The sequence below is a fragment of the Canis lupus genome, chromosome 23, assembly GCF_011100685.1.
Source record: "Canis lupus familiaris isolate Mischka breed German Shepherd chromosome 23, alternate assembly UU_Cfam_GSD_1.0, whole genome shotgun sequence".
In the NCBI taxonomy this organism is placed as follows: domain Eukaryota; kingdom Metazoa; phylum Chordata; class Mammalia; order Carnivora; family Canidae; genus Canis; species Canis lupus.
The window spans coordinates 14,744,331-14,767,198 of NC_049244.1; the positions used below are offsets into that span (position 1 = coordinate 14,744,331).

Sequence of the window (22,868 nt, forward strand, 5' to 3'; positions counted from 1 at the left end):
ACAAAAATAACAGAGGAGGTTTATCTGCACAAATGCTAAAAGAATAATAATAAAAAATAAACCCAAACAGAATGGCTGCTTATTTTACATTTATAGCCAATTTTATGACAAGAAAAATCAAGAGGAAAAACATCTCTTTGAGAGTAGGGAATTCAAGAAATGAAAATCCACAGATAGGAATGATCAAAGAGAAAAGTTTTCAAAAGACAAATTGATATTTTATCCCTATGTATACTGTTAATCTTCAGGAATTTTCAATGTCATTTAGAAAACATTAGTTAAGTTCCTTATGGACTGCTAGGATAATTTAGGACAAAACACAATGAGAGAGAGAGACAGGGAGAGAGCAGAAACTTTCCTGCTAGATGAAAAGGTGCCTTGTTTGATCATGGCTGAAAATCCTATTTAAGGGAAACCAGCCCTATGTCCACTGGCTGGCTGCCTTTCTTAAGTAAGCTCTTAATATAATAGTGCATCACTAATGGATTGGGCATGGTGCTTTTCCATTGCATTAATGAAAAAGAGCTAAAGGCCATTACTTGTCCTGATTACCAGTAACAATGAGTATGGGGCACCTGAATGCATGTCTTCTAGAAAATCTGCAAAAGGTATGACACAGGCCATTGAAGAATTAACACACACACACACATACACACAAATGAGGCAAAGAGGCTATGTCTTTGGGATCAGTGTGTTTGCAGTGGTGGGCACATGAGGGACCAAGGCAACACAAAGGGTATGAAAGTACTTTCAGAAGGTGACTCGGGGGAATCAATTATAATGATGTTAGTAAGATAAATGAATATGATGGTTATCTAGGGAAAACAATTAACAAAATGAAATCTTCCAGATAAGCAGCATTGCTGAAGGGCAGTCATATTTCTAAGAGACACTTTGTACGTTTCCATCAACATTTTAAATTATTTCATTAAGACTCCTCCCCTAATAATTCTATTTCCTCCATTTTTTCACTTTTTCTTCCACCTTTTTATTCATGAGATTTTGATATCCCATTCAGAAAGCTCTCTGCATGTAGTTGTTCATTCAAATTTCAAAAATTCTTGGGAACTCTGTTTTCCTTTGACTATTTTTTTTTAAGTTAAGGTTAGGATTATATAGGTGTGTCTACCAAATCAACATTCTTAGATGTGGACATCATTTATTCAATCAACAAATATTTATGAAACACCTACTAGGATGATGCTGGGCAACAGGGAAGAAAGGTAACTATCAGTACCCCCTACTCTCAAGGAGTTTACATTCTTGACTGTAGAGGAAAAGAAAGATAATTTAACAGCAAATGATGATTCAGTGTGTTAAATGTTATGATGAAGATACTCTGGAGGACCTAAAAGAATATGAAGGATGCCATCTTTAAGATAAGATATAAAGATGAAGGACACTTCCATGTAAAATACAAAGCATCTGAGATAATCTCTGGAAAACAAGCCTGAATTAGCAAATTGAAAAGTATAGGGAAAAATGTTAGACATCTAGACAGAATATCTAGACAGAGGAACAGCTCATAGCTATATTTCCACTTAGGCAAAAACTCTGGAAACTTGGCCAGTCCTGGAAACTGAAAGCAATTGTGCCTGGAGCACAGAAATAGTGAAAGATAAGTATGGAGAAGTAGACATGGAGATCATGAAGGACCTTATAGCAGGGGCTAAGGACTGAGAAGGATTTTGAAGGCTGTGGAAAGATTTGAAACAGTTTTAGAAAGATGACACTGATGACTGTAGTGAGAATGGATTGGGGTGGCTTAAGGCTTGAATCAGCAAGATCAAACAGATGGATGACATGCTAATCCTGTCAAGGATGACAGTTAATTAGATTAACTTTGTGGGGGGAAAACTGTCCTAAATTTTAGGCTTATTAGAGAAAGTTCAGGCATCTGACTAGTTTAGTATTGCCTTCACATTTGGTCTTCCAAATTTGTTTTGAGTAAAAGTTACCACTGAAGTCTGTACTTGAGGGTAAGACCTTATTTAAAGACTTCCATTTTTTTATCAAATATTTGAGCCTTAGTACAACCAGGCATAATGGGAAGAGCATAGTTATTGAATTCCAAACCTCTAGAGACCTGCAATCTAAAGATGGGTTGGAGAGGTGGTGAGGAATGTACATGTATCTATACTGTTAGGTGGAGTACAACAGTGCTAACAGAAGACTTTGAATTTTCAAAATAAAGTTACATCACATCTGCCTGTGAAAATGAGGAAGAGATTCATGGCAGAGACGTTGTTAAAGATGAGTAAGATTTGACCAGCAGAAACTGCAGGTGTGGCAGAGAAGTAGTTCCAGGTAGAAAGTCAGCACAGGTCAAGTAAGGAAGAAAGTGCTCATAGCCAAACACATCCCACAAATACTTGTGATGAGTGAGAGAACAGAATTATGGAGGGACTTGGTAGGAAAGGCGGTTGGAAGAGTATCTTGAGTATTATACCATGGCAGGCTTTGAACACAAGGCTGATGAGTACTTAATCCTTGTAACCTTTGAGCTGTGGCTCATGACTACAGATATTATACATTAGGAGTCTCTACTAATTTATTTAATTATAGCTCATCTTGCTCCCAAAAAGGATTTAAGGGAGCTTCCAAAATTGTATAAAATGTTGTAGTATCAAATAAGTGAGAAAAATGAGACGAAGGGAAAAAAGTAAGATGAAGTCAGCAAGGCTAATAAAATACATCCCATTAAAATTTGTCAGAGCTAGTTAGCAATGAATTACATGATTCACTGTGTCCATTAGGAAAGAAAATAAATCAGATGCATAGAAGAATAATTCCCAATATGGAGGCAACAGAGACATTTCTCCCACAGGTCAGAAAAAAGCAGATATTGTGTAGTCTTAGAAGCAAAAGTTTTAAAGTAAGCAAAGCAAGTTTCCAAGGGCTATGATTATAGTGTCCTTCAAATGGAAGTAAATGGCATTATGCCAATGCATACTTGAGAAAAAGCTGTTTTTCAGGGGGTCAGTGGGACAGAGTTTCAGATAGAACAGCTTCTTCAGCCTAATCCAGGGTTATAATTTAGATAACTAAGGAGAATGGATATATTGCATATTATCCAAATATTCCTCCAAAAATATTATTTTCTTTTAGCCAAGGTTCTGAAAGGTATGAGTGTTAGTAACTTTGGAATTGTACTTCTTGACAAGGACTTGGAATGTAGCTTTCTTTGCTGTTAGTAACACATAAGTCTCAATGCTGAACTTGGCACTGAATAGATAGTGTCAAATTGAAGAAGCTAAGAAGAATTTAAGAAAACCCACTCACTCCACCCAAAATAAACCTTCCACTATTCGGAGGTTTGTTGCAGGAAAGATAAGTTTCTTCTCAGGAAAAAATTAGGTCTGCATTCACAGAGAGATCAATAAGCAATCATCACTGTGGTTCTACAGTATGACGCAGTTTTAACACCCACGTCCCTGTAGAATAATCTCTAAGCCATCCATAGCTTTGAGTAGTGTAACATTCCTGGTATGTACTGGTTTGCAAGTTTGAGTATTGCTATTAGAAAACTTGACTTTAGGGGATCCCTGGGTGGCTCAGCAGTTTAGTGCCTGCCTTTGGCCCAGGGCGTGATCCTGGAGTCCTGGGGTCAAGTCCCACATTGGGTTCCCGGCATGGAGCCTGCTTCTCCCTCTGCCTGTGTCTCTGCCTCTCCCTCTCTCTATGTCTATCATAAGTAAATAAATAAAAATCTTAAAAAAAAAAGAAAAGTTGACTTTAGATTCAGAGATCTAATCTGTACACTCTCTCTGGCAGTAAAAGAATAGAGTAAGGATTGTTATTTATTAAGGTAACGCCTAGTTGTTACAGTAAGATCATATCCTTGCAGACCAAGTTAAAGTAAAAAATGTTAATCTCAAAGTTTATTCAGGCATTTGTGTGAAGGTTGAATAACAAAGGGAAAGGCCAGGTATTGACATTGCAATAATAAAATTAGAAGGTAACAAGTACCCAATCTGGACTAAGGTAACAGAATGGAACGTGATTCAAATGGAGAGCAGATTCAAAGTATATTGTGAAAGAAGAAAGAAAGAAAGAAAGAAGAGAAAGAAAGAGAGAAAGAAAGAAAGAAAGAAAGAAAGAAAGAAAGAAAGAAAGAAAGAAAGACAAAGAATGAAAGAAAGAAAAGACTGCATGAGGGGAAGAGTGAACAAAAATGTCTGAGATTTGAAGCACAATATCTTGGAAGAAAAATGACTTGTCAGTTTATAAGAGATGTCCTATTTTACTTCAAGCTCAGTTGAGTATTAAATCATATGATTCTCACCCAAAAGGAAGAGCTATGTTCCAAGTCACTATCAAAGACCATAACAATCCTAAACTCATAAATACACTTAATGTTGAAAATCTTGTCTTTGAGATACAATGCTAAGAGTGGTTTGCTTGAACTCTAGGGAAGTCTGTGGGAGCAAGTAGATGAGGAAATATTATGAGGCTTGAATTATGAATATGAAGTCTGGGCTTCAGCAGGCCAGCCAAGAGTGGTGGAAGCAGAAGGGAGACTTTTGAGAGGTATCTAGAAACAGATACCTCTGGATCTCAGAGATGCGATAAGCAATAGAGATATGGAGGCCATCTATATGATGGTTAAAGCTGATGAACCAGATGACTTCTCTGGGGATAAGAACAAAGAAAAGCAAAATGCCCTAACACCAGCACCCTAGGAAATGAGATAGAATGGACCTTCACCTTTTGTTTTTGTTTTTGTTTAAGCAGAGGAATAAATCATCAATGGATAGGTATATGTTGAAGAAGGTGGGTGTAGGAACACTACTGTAAGAACATCAGAGGTTAAGACATAAACAAGAACATAGAAAGAAGGGTTAACATTGATAAAGAGAAGGCCATGACTTGACAAAATACAGGAAGAAGAGAGGAAGAATGAAGAAATAGATATTTGAAGTAAAGAGAAAACATTTGTGGGAAATCAGATCAAATACGGTGTCTATCTTCTCATAATGGAGGAGGTAGCTATCTTCTGAGTATAAATGGCAAGACTTGGGTTTGGAACTTGAGAAGGTCAAAAAGTTTAAAATAGCTGATGGAACAGCTGATGGAACAAATATGGGTGGGGGTTTGAGCTGAGTTTGTAAAGAATCATTTTGTAGAGGACACACAAACTTCTTCACTGGATGGTTGTGACAATCAAATGTAACCAGTAAATCCACATAAAGTACTTAGCACAGCAACTTGAACATAAGGTACTCTTTTTGTGCATAGATTCATTTTTAGTTTAGGAATATTGTCCATATACACTCAATGCTTATGATAAATAAAACACAATTTGAGCTATCCCATGTTTGTATTGACTTTTGATCAAGGCCAGTGAATATTGTGTTATATTTTTATCAGGCAACATTATAATTGCCCTTTAGATAAGGAAAGAATTTATGGAAATCTTTCAAATGATCTTTAATTAGCTGGTAGCTATTAGCAAGGTCATAGTATTCCCAATTAAACAAATTTTAAGAATTATCAACAATTATCAGACAAGAAGAGCTGATGACTGGGGGATAAAAGAGAAAGGCAAGGGCATTTTGCAAACCTAAAAACAAACACCTCCCTTTTCTGTCTAACATGAGTGACTACTACATCATTTCCAAGGGCAATTCTAGGTTTGCTTTGTTCCTCTCACTTACTAGACAATACTAAGACATTAAGTGAGGTTGCCCCTCACTTCCTGACAGTACACAATGCAGAAAACTATCACTTCCTGAAGCCCTTCCCAAAGACATACTGTACAAGTTCAAATCCTATAAGTCCATCCAAAATCCCTCCTCTGAGATGCTCTGTGGCTCACCTGCAACATCTTCCTTTATTTTTCAAGCTAGTAAAGCTAATTTTATTTGACTATAGTTGGTCTCTGGTCTTCTTTGGCTAGTAGGCTTTAATCTTCCAGAAGAAATATCTCAAAAATCTCAATGATTTTTTTTAAACCAACTCCATATATTTGATTTGCTAAAGTAACTGCTCAATTATGAATGAAATTCCCATTTCCTGAATCTGGAGTCCTGTGCTTTCCCAGATCTGAGTCTCTTGGGCAGAGTGCTGGATGTAAAGCAGGCACATAACGTAATTAAATTTATGTCTTATAGGGACCTGCAATCCATTACCCTGAATCCAACATGGTTTTGCTGCCAGCTGAAATATGTCTGTTGCATGTAAATTAAAAGGCACCATTGTTTTAAAATCTTTTCAATTTTTTGTTTTTCATTTTTAAGGAAACGTGATGGGAAGCTATTATAGTTTTTGATATGTACTACCTAGGTCAGATAGCTGATGGCTTTGCAATCAATATTGTATCAAAGCTAAATCACAATGAGTACACCAAAGTGCACAGTTCAGACAAGTAAAAAATGACTGACCTGATAAGAAGTAATATACTGTTTGTGACATATTCCATATTATCTAAATGAATAATAGTAGTAGAAAAGAAGGATGTATAACCAGTATCTTGGGTGGCAAGCGGACTTTGAAAAGTTACCACCATGATTTTGGTAGGAATAAATATTTTGTGATCTGCAACTTGGGAAAACAAATTATCCCCAAAAGCAGATTTTATTTTAAACATACATTTCAAAGGTGTACATATATTCACATATATATATATATATACACATATACAATTATATTTTATATATGTACATATATAAAACTTGTGGAAGTTAGACTTAATACTCACATGTAATTAAAGTATATTATATATGGTCCTAATTTCGAACATATTTTATCAATTCTATAAACCACAAGAGACTAGAATTCTCTCATTAAATAAACTGAGAAGATTTTAGGTTTTTCCAAGTGCTGCATACCAGGGACACATTATATCATTTGGAATGTGATTTCCATATGGACAATATTAAAAGCAGTGGTCAACTGGTTGTGGAGATGCACCTTCTGGTAGGGAGGTAATGAATTCACATAAAAAAATTAAGACTGACTTGAGGCTACAGAATTGCTCAAAAATTCTATGTCACTTTTATCAAGAAACAGTTTTCTTTTAATTCTACCATAAATGCCATAGTCTAATCACTACAATCATCATTATCATCATCTTTATAGGAGCACACTCATGTTTTCTGGGTCTATAAATATCTCCCCCATATTAGATATATTGAAAGACTATGCTATTAACATTTCAGCAAATGATACAAATTGCAAAGCAACATTTTAAAAAGCTTAGAAAAAATTAAAAACACATATGGTATTCATGTAATGCACTCTCTTTGAGTGTTACATTCATGTTTAGGACTCAAAATAAAAAAAATGGTTTCATTTTGTCACCCTTTCTACTTTGCGCTATGAGTATTATTTATTCATGTTGTTGAAAAAGCTTTAAATTTGATATATTATATTGATTCAACTAATAATATTATCACAGTTCAGACAATAGGGGAGAAATATAGTAAACTCCTTTACTATTTCTTCTGTTGTTAGATATTGGTTTTGAAAACTCTATTTTAAAGCAGCATTGGTTCAGTCAATCTCTTATGGCAAGTGTTAAGGCTAGTGATGCTTAAGGAAGTCCAACATACTTCCTTGAATGCAGGGAAAGGAAAAAAGAAAGCCCCAATTATTTCACATCTATTATGACTCAGGCATGTACGAGGTACTTTAGATATGTCATCTCAATCCTCATATAAGTATACACAGAGAGGTGCTAATGCACTATCTGTACTTAATGAGTAGAAAAGTACGCTTCAGAAAATTTAAGTGAAATTTGTTGTGAAATAATTATTAAATAGTTGAACCAGGAATCACATACACCTTCTTGACTCTGAAAGCCATTTCTAACTGTTAAGCCATACTTTTTCCTATTCAGAGTTGCATATGTGTGAATAAATGAAAACTGCCTGCTGGCCAATTTTTAGATCAGATCAACACATAATCACAATCATCTTTCATTTTATCTTGCCATTGAGACTTTATAGCACACAAACTTCCCTGAGCCCATTAGCATTTTTTCATTTATTTTTTTTAACCATAAAAATGAGAGCTTTTGTATTTCCAAGTCAAATCTGCGAAGGGTTTAAATAATTAAGCAGTATATTAAAAAGCACAATTAAAAAACACCAGCAAATCAATGAAGAGTCGAGAGCAATCAAGAGAACATGCCACTGGGAACGTTTGCAATGTACTGCATCTGACTCGAACTGTCCTGATAGCCAAGGCCAAAAGGGAAATAGATTAAGTTATGTACTTTAGAATGTCAGTTAAAAAGAAGGCTATCTGCTCATCTGGAGAGAAATACTTGCCGAGGCACTGAACTCAAGCAGCAATTCATCATTGGCTTCTTTATATAAGGAACATTGAGTAAAATAATGGACAATTACTTCCACTGTAGTGTCTCCAGAAAGCTAGTGATGTGGTTTAAGTGTCTGTGTCATGTGTCACCCCTTTAAGAAAGAAGAGGCTAAAACATTACATTTTAACACTGAGAAAGCATTTCTATAGGGATGTGCAATCATACGGTTCAGGTATTTTGCTTTCTGATAAACTAATTTAACACACAGAGTCTAGAGAAATGTTAGCACGTCTGTCAGGCCGTGTCTCTCTGGTATCAGACATCTCAAGTCTGCCTCTGGCAAGTGCTGAATCATAGTCAGTTCGGGGTTGGATTCTCTGGCAGGAACCCCCATGCCTACTCTGTGCTGTTGATTAAAAAGGGAACCATGTGCTTTCAGGACCAGATGTGCTGATTCCTGCACATGACATTAGCTTCTTTTAATATCGATCATTGTCTTGAAAATGCTCTCTTCCTCAGCTGCCATTATAGAGGCAGTGCCATTGTCGATGGTTGGGGTACTAAGTGACACTGTACACTGTCGCTCTGGAGTGCTCTGAACCCATCGCTGCCACTCACTAAGGATTATGTTGCAAAAAGACGGCATTTTGCATGCTGCCTTTCCATGTCTGGTATGTCCTGCATCACCAAGTAGAATTTGCTCTGACCCTGCCACAGAAGGGCAGTCCTATCTCCAGCCCTCCTAGGCCTGCCTTATGCAGTGCTAAGTCTTTAGACGAAACCAGGAAAGTGTCCCTTCACCTTGAGTGCAAAGTGGAATACAGTACTCAGAGAAGTGGTTACCCAGGGGGAAACAGAAGAGCTAGCTAGTGCTGAAAGATAAAGAGTGACTTCAGTGGACCCCAATCAACCACAACAGCCATGAGAATACCAGTCTAGGTGGTGTGACAAAGATATAAATTATATTTTTTACTACAAATCCATTCCGATGACCTATCTCTTCTCTTTTCCATAAATTTCTAAAAGTACAGAATTCTAAAGCTGTCAAGAGGATATTAAACAGAATATATATTTAATTTTCCTGGTTGATAATCTGCCATTGCTGGTATATACAAGTAAGTCCCAGAAAACCAACAGATGATGAGCATGTGAAAGATTTAAAAAATGTACTTAGAGTTTTAATACTTCAGTACCACAAACAATTATGCTGTACACACCAAAATATTAAGATGTCTCTCTCATTCTCTATCTCAACCTGTCCCACCTTTGCCTTTCTGATATTTCATATGCCTTTCATGAAGTAAAAAAAAAAAACACAAAATGCCAGCTTTAAAATGAAATGTATTTCATGCTTATTATGATGTATTTAACTCGAAATACTTATAAAATCAATTGATTAGAGCAGGTGTGTAAACTATGTAACCCACCCAAATCTAGCTTGGTGCCCATTTTTAAAAATAAAGTTTTAATGAGATACAGCCATGCTCATCCACATACACAGTCTGTGGCTGTTTTCACCCCTAAGGCAGAGTTGGGTAGCTATGATACACTGTATGGCCATCAAAGCCTAAAATATTTATAGTATGGACCTTTACAGAAAAAAAACTTTGAAATAGAAGATAAGGTATAAAATTTTGCATCCTTCTATCCCAAATCCCTCCATACATCCCAAACTGGACTAAATTAGTGATGTTTATATATCAGAACAGTCTATTTGCTTAAGCTCCTTTTGGTTATTGGGTACCTGAATAAAGCAACAGAAAATTGGGGCCCCATAGGAAAAGTCTTTAAGGCTTTATTTTTGTAACATAGTAAACAATATAAATGCACTAGCAGGAACACAATAACAGCATGCCCATGCCTATTTGTCAAATACTCATACAAAGTCTGTTCTGCAAACTACTTTTATGGTATCTGTTGCATGCTATGTTATATGACAAGTCTTTACAACACCATGCTCTGTTTTTAAGATTCAATGTTCTTTGTAGGAAATGGGTACATCTTTATTTTATACCATCTAGTCTTGGTTCCTTGTAGCACTATAGGAAGTCATAAATATTAGCTGAATGAGTGAGTAATAAGTAGAGCAAAGCCTCCCTTATTAGAATTTATTGAAAGGAAACAATCAATTAGTGCATTTAAACAAATGCAATTTTGTAATTAAAATAGATGCACAATATTTGAGCAAATAAATGAAACTGATTTTCATGCATGGCTTGTAGGAACACATAACTCTATGTCAGGTCTTTTACAGTAAATACAATTTAATGGCTAATTGTTGCCAATTGGAGGTACTAATGGACCTAATTTTTAATTAAGAGATGGAAATCATTTGTAATTAGCTCATGGTATCCAGGAAAACAAATTTTATATAGAGCTTGAAAAATGGTTTTGTTTTTTGAAATAGTTCAAACACGCCCTTGCCCCCAGTTAAGGGCTAGTTTTATAAAGTTATTCCTATCCAAGGAGAGGCGGTATATAGGTAGGCTTTAACCAAATCTTTGGTGTAGCATCACCAATTCCTCCAATGCAAACTGATGTTACTGACTAGCAAAGAAGATGTGCAGCAAAAACTGCACACTATTTTGGCAGGGAATTTGGTCTTAATCTAGGCCAAGTACCTCTGTGAAGGACTTCATTCTTATAGCATGACTCCCTGGCTAGAAATCTGACACTTAAGTACTTCATATTGGACCACACTGAGTGTAACTCTATTGTGATTTACATATGCCTTTTCTGTGAAATCTCATTGTGAAATTATCCTGATAACGTTGACTATTCTCAATCTATTTTAGCTGGTGTGTAGGAAAGACATGACAGAAAATGCCTGTATGTTCTGAAGTTCTATGGTTTCCTATCAAAGCATCTCTTTGGCTCCTTTTTATTTTTTCATTTTTCCCAAACACAGGTTCAGATTTTGAACTCTAAGTTTTTTAGAATAGAAGAACAAATTTTGGTTCTACTTCAGTTCCCTGTCCATGGTAGTCTTTTGCTTGATTTCTTGATGATACCTATCAGGGATATTCAGCTCAGAGCAACTGAGATAAAAATCTGACAACAAATTATCAATAGTTTTCCCATGTTCCTCACAATATCCAACTGTGAATAGAAAAAAAATGTTGTACTTGCCATTTTTTCCATTTAAATTTCCCTAAAATGGGAGGATCTTTTAAAAAGTTACAATTATGGGGGATCCCTGGGTGGCCTAGCTGTTTGGCGCCTGCCTTTGGCCTAGGGCGCGATCCTGGAGACCCGGGATCGAATCCCACATCAGGCTCCCGGTGCATGGAGCCTGCTTCTCCCTCTGCCTGTGCCTCTGCCTCTCTCTCTCTCTCTCTGTGACTATCATAAATAAATAAAAATTTAAAAAATAAAAAGTTACAATTATGAGGGAAAAGAAACAATAAAAAGAGAATAGGCTCTTGTGATTTTTGCATGAAAATATACTTAGTTCCAGGATTCTGTCTTCTGTCCTTAAAATAAGCTGGATAAGGTGTAGCAGAGACTTTGAACAAGGAGAGATAAGTCCTGTGAAATAAATCTAGGGCTCTTGTTTGTAAACTGTAGCCAGTCTTTTTGGATATCACCAATCTTTCATACCCATATTCTTCCTGATTTATTTATTTATGATTTTATGATTTTATTTATTTATTCATGAGACACACACACACACAGAGAGAGAGAGAGAGAGGGACACAGGGAGAGGGAGAAGCAGGCTCCATGCAGGGAGCTCGATGCGGACTCGATCCCGGGACTCCAGGATCACGCCCTGGGCTGAAGGCAGGCGCTAAACCACTGAGCCACCCAGGGATCCCGTTTTTTTAAATGTATTCGCATGTTAACTATTTACCTTAAACATTTCCTAAGCAAAGTATCCCTTAAGCTATGTGCTTGATGAACTTATTCTATGTTCTTCAAATTCACATTGAAGTAACTATTTAAGTGCTAGAGTAAAAATAGTAAGTTTGAGTCCCTATGCTTCTAAAATCATTGGAAGTATTATGGTGATACACAAACCATGCCCTGAAAAACACTGATCTCATACACGTTTCTGCAGTTAATCAGATCTATATTCTAAGTGTTCTGGAAAGAACTTTATTCTTAAAAATTCTGAAAGTCATTAATGTGTGTCTAACATGTTTCAGAAATATGTTCTATCAGTTCTATCAGCGATCAGCTGACATCTTAATGTCAAAAAACAAATTAAAAAAATCCAGACATACAAAAATACACACTTGAACAGTGGCCTCTTGAATTCATATTGCCTGATTTCCTTAACCTCTGCCACTTTCACCTCAAGTTCATCTTTTGGCCACCTGCTCTCATAACCTTGACTTTCCAAAGAACAGTTTATTATCCATAAATCTTAAACCTGAATCTTCTATTCTGACTACTTGGTATATCTCATTGAGACCTCTGTTCTCTATAATCCCTGTTTCTCCCTCTCTCCCATCCCTGTGGGCCTCTTTTCTCTTTCTATTGACCTGGAAACTATGGTTTGTCACTCAATCACTCTCTTGCCAATATTCTCAGCACATATTGGCCTTTTTTTTTTCCACTTCAGTCAGTAAAATCTTAGCCCTGGATTAATGCACCTCTCTGCCTTCTTGGCTACTGGATCACTACAGCAGAAAATCAAACATCCTTACAGAATGGCATCACAAAAATCCATAATCTTTAGTTTCTAATGGACCTCCAGTACTGCCCCTCAAAGTCTCTATGTATTGGTAGCTGGCTTTCTTACTCCACAGTTTTCCATACCTCTGTTCTCCTTAAATCCTTTCCCATGCCATTTCCTAAATGCTCTCAGAAGACACCAATTAATACTTCACATAAAAACAAATAGTACTTATCTCATTAAAAAATCTCTTGATATTCTGTTTCTACATTTATAGATTTACACACACATACAACATGCCTTCCTCCTGTCTTCCCACATTCCCACAAGAGATGTCTGCCATCCTCAATGACCTAGTTCTATCACTCATGGCTTCATGAATTACATCTTTAAACTTCAGAATGCTTTCCTGGCTCTTTCTGTCATGACCAAATATTTTCCATCTAAAAACATCTTAAAAATCAGAACAGCAATCAATTTTATTCTCCATTTGTTTTTAGTTTTATCCTCTCTACTCTTCAACGCCAAATCTGTTAAGTTTCTGGCACTTGTTGCATTTACTTTTGTACAGGATATTCACTGTCTCTACCTTTCCCCTTTATATCATCTCATCAAATTGATGAGTGAGCTCTATGTAACTAAATCCAGTCATGTCTTTTAAGGATTTTTCTTACTGGAGCATCGTCTCTTGAGATACATCCTTGCTTTGGCTTTGTTTGAAACCTCATAATCTTGGTTTTCCTTCCATGCCTATAGTTGTCTTCCCAATCTTCATTTTAGGTGCCTTTTCCTGCCCATTTTATACTATTTAAGGATCTGCCTACATCCTTCATTCTAAGAACATTCTCTGGATGACATGACTTAATTCCATGGCAATAACTCTAAAATTCAGCTCTAGCTAAGAGCTGTCTTCTAAGTTCCAGACACACACATCCAAATATTTATTGATTATTTCCATTTGGATGCCTCATAGACATCTGAAGCTCAACATGTACAGTACTGAACTTAGTCTCTTTCCTGCCAACTTGATCCTCTGTCCTCTGGTTCAGATCTCAGCAAATGACACCTCAGGCCACTGAGTTGCCAGGAACTTAAGGAACTACCGTTAACTCTTTTCTATCCTTCTACTCTGATAGCCAGTCAGCTACTATATCATAAGTTTGTCAACATTGCACTCTCATTTCCACAGCTTGAGCACATGCCAACTTCATTTTGTGCTTGGGTTCTTGAGTTCTGGTCTCCGGTTTCCAGTTTTACGTCTCTTTAAAGCATTTACCATACTGTATCCAGGGTGGTCATGTCAGTCTCCAACTTAAAACCTTTTAGTGCTTATTGACATCAGGATAGACCTTGAGTAATCATATCTGTTGATTTTGCTCCAGCGTATTCTTCAAGACTCATTTTCTCTACTCCCCATCTCTCTTTATGTGTCTCTGTGCCACTGGACCATTAATACTTCCTTGAATTTACTATATCCTGCTACCATGAGCCTTTGTTTGTATATGCTGCCCCCTTGGTCTGAAACTTTCCTTCTCCAACTTTTTTTTTTTACTTGGCTAATCCCCATGTCTCTTTATGTCTCCATTTAGAGGCTTCTTCCACTTTTTCTGACTCCTCTATGTTGATTTTTTTTTCTTTGTGCCACCATAGCACCTTGTAATAAGAATAATTAGGATAGTTGTTGTTAATAACATTTGAGCACTTCTTTTATGCCAGGATCTGTTTTAAGTGGGCTATGTATCTTTTTAAAAAGATTTTATTTATTTATTTTATTTTAGAGAGAGAGCAAGAGGGAAAAAGAGAGTGACACAATGGGAAGAGGGGCAGGGAGAGGGAGAAAGAGAATCTTAAGCAAGCTCCACATCCAGTGCAGAGCCCTACTCAAGGCTTGATCTCATGACCTTGAGATCTTGACCTTAGCTGAAACCAAGTCAGATGCTTAACTGACTGAGCTACCCAGGCGGTCCATGGACTATATATTTTAATACCCCTAATACTTGCAACAACTTTATGAGGTAATTATTATTATTTCCTCAGATAAGTAACAGAAGATACAGAGAAATAATTTTCCCAAGTTTCTATAACTAGTAACATAAGTAGATTCTTAATTTAGGTATTTATTGAAGAATTTACAGACTTAAACATCACATATTTGTCTATGTGGAAACACTTTTAACACTGTGTCATAATCACCTGTTTGTGCCTGAATTCCTACTTCAGCCCTAGGTTATTAGAAGGAAGCTGTATCCTCAGCACCCAACACAATCATGGCCACGTAGTATGCTTCCAATAAATATTATTTGAATAAATAAAAGAACAAAGTGACCTGTGACTCAAAGAGGAAAGAGGCCTCCTCACCTAAAATCAGCTTTCCCTGACATAGCCTCAGTGTCTATATTGTCACCTTTAGTCCCAAGGATGCCAGGTGACTTGCTACTATCTAATCACCCCATACATCATTATCTTCAAGACTTTACATATCCTGTCCTATTCCCCTGATCTACCTTTGCCACTCTTGTCAACTGCTAAAGTCCTATTCATGTTTCCAAATCCAGCTCAGAATTCACTTTATCACTGATCTTCCTTTTAGATTCTAGATTTTAGTTCTTCATACTTTATACATTTAAACATCAAAAATAACGACAACAACAATGACAACAACATTAAATTAGACTATATATATATTTTTTACCATTGGTCTATTTTTCTACTCATCTTTGTATCCCAAGTACTTGAGTGTAGTGCCTAGCGCTCAGAAGGTGTTCAATAAGTGTTTGATGGGTTGATTGAATGATATTAGGTTGGATTATGTCTCTGTAGATTACGAAGCAGACGTCTTGAACTCAGATACATTATGACAATTTAGTCAGTTCCGACACTGGCAAAGAATTAATTACTATTTGAGTTGTCCAATCTGGGCATATTGGGAGATAGGAGAAGAAAGTCTTATAACACCTTTTCCTGTTTTACTTCCCTGATTTGGTCAAGGGTTGAGCAAAGGAAACACTATTCAAAAGTCACTCACATTGTGCCCACCAGGATAGTTACCACACTTTTGGAAGGTTCTATTTTCATTTAGCTGTCTAAGATCTAAAAATGTCTATGAAACTAATAAAACGTCAAATCGCCAATCCCAACTTAGAAGAAGAAAGTGACTGTGACACTCCCACCTTGCCCCTATGTTATTTTTTCTGTTACTTCTATATTAGTCCCTTCTTTTGTACTCTACAGCTGGGTATTTATTTTAGTGATATTATATCTGACTTTTCTAACTACTCTATGTGATTATTTTTTTGTTGTTGTTGTTCCTTAAGCACACACAAATTTGCTGGATTAAGTTTCTTAAAGCCCTACTTTGATCAAGTCATTTCTCTGCAGCAGAACTTTCAGCAGTACCTGTCTATGGAATTAAGCAGGAGCTCTGAGCAGCCAGGTATCCTGCCTCAATTGATTTGTGTAAAAGCCAGACCCTATCGCTGATATCTAGCAAGTGCTTTTGATGTTCCTTTTTGTTGTTGTTGTTCATTTGGTTCTCAAAAGTGAAATCAGGGGGATCCCTGGGTGGCTCAGTGGTTTAGCGCCTGCCTTTGGCCCAGGGTGCTATCCTGGAGTCTCGGGATCGAGTCCCACGTCGGGCTCCAGGCATGGAGCCTGCTGCTCCCTCCTCCTGTATCTCTGCCTCTCTCTCTCTCTCTCATCATGAATAAATAAATAAATAAATCTAAAAAAAAAAAGTGAAATCAGGCAACCTGGCTGAAGGAAAGTTCCAGTGTGTGTCTTTTGTTATGATTAATATAGCTGAATTAGCAAGAGTATAAGCCACATGTTAAACAAAGTCAAGGCTGTATGCACTGAACAAAGTATCTTCCCAGGGATCCCATATCCTACATGAAATAGGCACATTAAGATATGACACATAATACACTTTGGGAAAGGTGAGTGGTATTCCAATTAATGACAATTTGTAGATATCTTCAAAAGGACCAAAGTAACTTCACAGCTGAAAGCTAGCTGACTGTTTCTCAACTGAACTTTTAAGATGAGTATTCAGCCATGAGCATAATTAAACAAGTCCACAAGACATGAGAAACGGATTACCCTTCAGATGCTGGGTCAGGCAAACCAGGTGGTCAAGAACACAGTGTTCTCTGTTTGAAAACCACGATTCAGTTGCTAGACTCTACTACCCCTTGGGCTCTTTCATTCTATTTCTGGCCTTTGTCTCTTGCTCTGTCACACCAATGCCCTTTTTGGTTTAGATTTTATGTCCTCATCATCTAACACATCAAAGGATCAAAGAGTTCAAAGCTCCTCAGGCTGCCAGTATTTTATTTAGTTAGGAAAATCAACAAAAATGAAAAATTGTGCCCATTTTCCTTTGCAAAAAAACAAAATTCAAAATTAAGGTGATCTGTGCAGTTCAAAATAAAAACCAACCTCTTCATATGCATATACCGTCTTACAAACTGCACCACTGAAGTTATTGAAACAGTTTAAATATTGATAATTAAAATCCTCAAAATGCTAAAGCATTCTCAAATCCATCACTGCCATTTTGTTGTACAAATGGAACACTGGCAGCCTTTCTTTCAATATTCAAAATAGCATTTTTTTTGGAACAAATTTGAACTTTTGATTCATTCAACAAACAATTATATCAAGCACCTACTATGTGTCAGACACTACACTGGGTGCTGAGCAAGCAAAATGGAATGACTTTCTGATTTCAGAAGAATTCTGGTCTCTAAAGCAGTGCTTCTCAAACTATTTTTTATTAATCTGTGCCCCTTTTTGATAAACATAAACATCCTTTTCCCACTTCCCAGAAATTCTGATGAATCTTTCTCATACTGAGAATCACTAATACACAGAACATAGACTCTATTTTCTGTGTATTCTTCACAGACCAAATAGCTTTGACCTTTCACTTTTTATTTCAAAAGCAACATACTTATTTTCCATACATAACACTGGATTGGAATTTTAAAGATACTTTTTTGAACCACATATGCTACCCTGTTGTCAATCCCAGAACTAACATTCAAATTCCTGTACCCAGTCCTATTGAGAATCACTGCTTTAAAGAGTTTTGGAGAAAACCAGCAACCTCCATCTCTCCCCTCCAATCAAATCTTAAAGGAATTAGAATTTTCCTACCTGACACAACAGCTGGTGGAGTATCATAATCCTGTCTTGGGACTGAATCTTTGAATGAAAAGAGCATGAGAAAGAATGCAATGAAGTACAAAAGAAAATAAAATAGACTCTTAGCTCTAAAAAGTGGAAGTGCCCACTATATGTCATATGGTTGTCTAAGCCCCCTGCCTTCAAACACTCAAGGCACTATGACCCCTAGTTTATAGTTGATACAATGGTCCCCAGTACTGCCACATGGTACATGTTGTTAGGTCCCCTGTGACTACTGGGGTACTACATTCTATTCTAGGATGCTTTCCTCTTCCTCAATCTGTCATCATTTTGGTTCCTCCATTGGGGAATCAATGTGAAATTTTCACCCTCTCTGGCTGACACAAATGTTCTAAAAGGCAGCCCATCTGGAAGGGGCCCAGAGCACAAAGTGAAATGAAATTCTGGAGAACAAAAGAAAGAACTAAAATTTTAAAAGAGATAAATGAAAAATTTGCATATTCCCACACTCTATGGAGACTGATATATTTTGAAACTAGAATTTCGTTAGTAATCACTCAGCTCTGGCTCTGATCCCGGTGGCTGTTGGACAAGGCCAAGGAGCATTGTGTGCTGGAATTGTGAGAGCAGAGATAAATAGAACAGAATCAATTCAACAGATGATTGCTGTCTTTTCCCAAAGTGTCATAGCACTGGAAGTGGCAAATAATAGGGAAAGGTTAATTTAAACTACATGGCATCCATTTCAAAATTTTGGGTTATGTGAAACCAAATATATCTGCTTTTTTAAAGATGAAACTTTGGTTTAATACAATTCCTTTAGCCAAGGATCTTAAAAAATAAAGAAGGATAAGGCCCCCTCTTCTAAAAATGGTAAGTTCTAATCTAGTCCCAACTCCCCTTAAAGGGGTAAATTGTGTAAAAGGGACCAGATATTGCTCACATTCAAATAAACTGCCACAACATGATTAAATAGCTGCTCTTGTGTGACCCTTTTTTTTTTAGTCACATGACCATTATTTATTCAATTTTAAAAACTAAAACCTCAAACTTCATTTTCTCACCTCCTTGATGACTTAATTTGTATATCACAAATTTCTCCATTTAATCTCCTTGCCGCAAAAGGACGATGTTACTCCCTCTCTCATGAGCAAATAGCATGTAAGAAGACAGATTAAAACTTGGACACTTTGACCAGCAAACCCCAACATGGATTAGATTCAAATGCAAATAAACCTTGGACATGAGTTACTTTGTGTCTCAAAATAGGTATGTAAAAATGAGTTGGTTATGATCCCCAGATCTAGAAAAAGTAGAATCATCTTTAAAGGGCCCTCAAATATTTTATTAATAGAGGTAGTATTTCCTATTACCTTTTAAAAAACTTCGATCACATATTACTACTACAAACCCTCCCCCTAAAAAGTTGATGTTATGACCATGCTACTAGTCATTTCCCAAGAATATAGTGATAACATTTAAAAATAAATCACAAAAAATTAAATCATGCTCATTGTTGAATACTTGGAGAATGTAGGAAAGTTATAATGATTAAAATAGAAATTATCTCTAATCTCATCTCCTGGAAATAACCACCTTTATTTTGTATTTCTTACAGCCTTATTTCATAAATATTTTTTCTTAGTTATACTGTATTTCCACATGTGCAAATTTATATCCTGCTCTTTTGATTTAATATTATAAATAATCCTTTTCCTATTTTAAACTCTTATAGCTTCATGCTGCCTCATATTCTGGTTTGTGAATGGATGATGATTTATTTAATCATTCTTCTTTATTAGACGTTATAAAGATATAAAGAACATAGGGCTGGATATTTCTGAGGTCTAAAGGCTTTTCTGTTATTTTGAAATATTTCCATAGAATAGCTTCTCAAAACTATAATGCGTGGTGAGCTTGAAGTGTCTTGACTGCCCACCTTGCTATTCAACTGACATCTTCACAAATTTAGATTTCTATCATCACACTATCAGTGATTGAGAATGTTTTCTTTCCTCACACCTTCATCAGCAATGTGTTTTATTTTGATAACTCCATTTAATGGGTTATGTGTCTATGTCCATGTGAGTATTTGATTAAGTTACTGTTTTTTTAATTACTATTTTTCATATGCTTTTTGGCATCCTGTTTCCTCCTTTATTACCTATCTGTTCATGTTCTTTGGCATTTTATCTCTTGGGGATTTTGTACTCTGTTGCTAATGTATTTGAATTCAGATTCCATTTTTTTAAATAGTGAAAGCTTAATATTTTCAAATAAACTTTCATTATACTAGATTTTCAATTAATGCCTGCATATTTACTGTTTATAAGACTACTCTCAACGTTCATTTATCTTACACTAAGACTAAATAAATTTTTAAACTATTTCTTTTTATCTATATTTTCTTTCTTGTATTTGACCATTTTTAATTAATTGATACTTTTTCTTGAAAGTATACTCATTACCATTTATGAATTTATAACACTGGTTCCTAACCCTGAGTCCACTTAACATTATACGTTGCTTTTTATCTGTGCATCTTAATAGTCATATTCATAGCTAACACTTGAAGAAAGACAATCTCTAGGCAAAATGAATAATTCAGCATTTTCAGTTGATACCACCAGAATTTTACAGCGATAAAAATGGAATGGTGTGACTGAAAAATGTAGTGAACCACGGTGAACAAATGGACTACAATTAGAAGATTATCTTTGTGCGTGGCTGTGGCTACACCATGGGAATCCAATGATGTCACAAATCACCAGTGGATTGGAGAGCACAAACAGAACTGCAGATAAAAAGCCTGCAGAACAAAAACTTTTTATTTCTTTGAAAAGATTCTGGTGACATTGTAAGCCACTGGTGACCACCAACTGAACAAATGAAAAGGAGATAAGAAACTTGTAAAACAAGATTGTTATGCAATTTGGAGGTTCTCATAACACAGTAAAATCCCCAGTGGTTTCTGCTAAAGCTTACAATGGAGTGATAAGAAATTATGGATAACAGTGCTTTGGTTCTATAGAGGGAATCCTGTGACAAAAATATAAACAAAAGCAGAAAAACTAGGAAGTTCTTCACGGTTGGCAGAGTCCTAGGATAGAAGTTACACTGCTTGCGCACAATTCATTTCTCCTAAGGCCTGCAGATTCTCTCCAGCTTAAAAATGGGCAAAGAATTCAACAATAGACATTTGAAGTGGCCAATGGTAAACAAAGGTTAATTAAACTACATGGTACCCACTTCATAATTTGGAGTTATGGTGGAGGGGGATAAACTATATCTAATTTTATGACAATTTAAAAAAGAGGCTTCGGCTTATACACTTTTTTATCCCAGGGATCTCAGAAAGAAAAGTGGGACATGACCTATGGCCTAAGGCCCCCTTTCTTGGAATGGAAAATTCTAACCTGGCTCCACCCCCCATCGACCCTGATCCTTGCCTACTTTGGATTATTCACTGGATCTCTCTCTCTCTGCTCTGCCCTCTGGACCTGTTTCTGGCATTAATGTTCCTGTCTTAATCTAGAGTTGTCATGCTCACACTTTGTCTTGCAGAGTTTCCGTGAGCTCAGACATCTGAAAGCCTTTGGCAAGTTACAGGTAGGAGAGAAACATGGTCAGATAATTTTAGATTGACTGCTTGTGCCAACATGGTAGAAAATGGGTTGGAGCAAACTAAGGGCAGATAGGAGACTATTACAATTAATTAAATGAGGCCCAGGGTAGAGACTCTAGAAATGTAGAGGAAAGGATGTATTTGACAAATGTCTGTGGGACAGAACTGGTAGATCTTGAATAGTTGCATATGGAAGTGCTCTTTATGGTGGTGAGGGAAAAAGGAAAGAGTCTAGATTGAGTCTTAAGTGTAGCATTTGACTTCCTGGGCAAATGGTCATGGAATTAGCTGGAGAAGAAATAAGGGGCAGAAACACATAAGAGGAAGAGTGTCAGTGGAAAAGAAGTTTGGGGAAACTCATGAGATTAGTTTGGATTGTACTGACTTTGAGATGTCAAAAGGAGATTTACATGAAGCTATTTAGCAAGTTGTTGGTTAAATGGTTTTAGAAGTCTAAGATGAGGTTAACATTGAGGACTCAGATTTAGGGGTCTTCAGTATAGAAGGCAGAGTTTGAAATCATGAAAGTGGATGAGCTTGCTTAAGGAAATCATGTATGAATGAGAAGTTAAAAATGAAACCCTGGCTCAGCAGCCTGCGAAAGAAAAGAAGAAGCAATGGTCAGAGACATCAGAGGAGAACCAGGAAAAACTCAGGCAGGAGTCACAACTGAGAGCACTTAGGACAAACTGGGTCTGATAATTCAAATACAGGGAGATTGCCCGTTAAAATGCAAATATTTAGCTTATCTTAATAAACTGGAAGGTGGGGCCACCCTGGATCACTATGTCTATGTAGCAATAGCTGTCTGAAGTGGAGCATGGGCTGTCCTCCCTAGACAAGGCATCTGTATTCCAGGCTGCCAAGGTACCCCTTCTTCCTATGATTGATTCATCCAACACTCAGACAGAGCTGTTGTACTAGCATTGCATGAAAATATCTCTAATTTAAAATATAATCTCCACTATTTTGTGTATTTGTATTATGTGACTATGTTTGTGACATGAATAAATATAGGTGAAATTTGGTGCTATATTTCCAGGGTTTCTCACTTGACCTTACTCAGCTTTATTCATTAATGTGACTTAGCTGGCTTCTCTGGACTTTTGGGTTTACAATCCTGAAAGAGTTAGAAGCTAAGGAAGTAGAAACTCGAAAGAAATAAATTATGACAAATGAAACAGAGTGGGTTGGAGAGGTGTACTACAGTCTTG

General features: G+C 36.5%; 1 protein-coding gene across 19 annotated transcripts in view; it reads right to left on the reverse strand.

Annotated features, from left to right (window-relative positions):
• RBMS3 (RNA binding motif single stranded interacting protein 3) overlaps nucleotides 1-22,868 on the reverse strand; it is a 1,328,331-nt gene that overhangs the window by 38,549 nt on the left and 1,266,914 nt on the right. For 15 of the 19 annotated variants that reach the window (XM_038570630.1, XM_038570628.1, XM_038570634.1 and 12 more), the window contains one exon: nucleotides 18,039-18,086. The exons of the other annotated variants lie outside the window; for them this stretch is intronic. In XM_038570630.1, coding sequence (XP_038426558.1) covers nucleotides 18,039-18,086 — 48 coding nt within the window. The remainder of the gene's footprint in view (nucleotides 1-18,038; nucleotides 18,087-22,868) is intronic. 19 annotated transcript variants of the gene reach the window in all.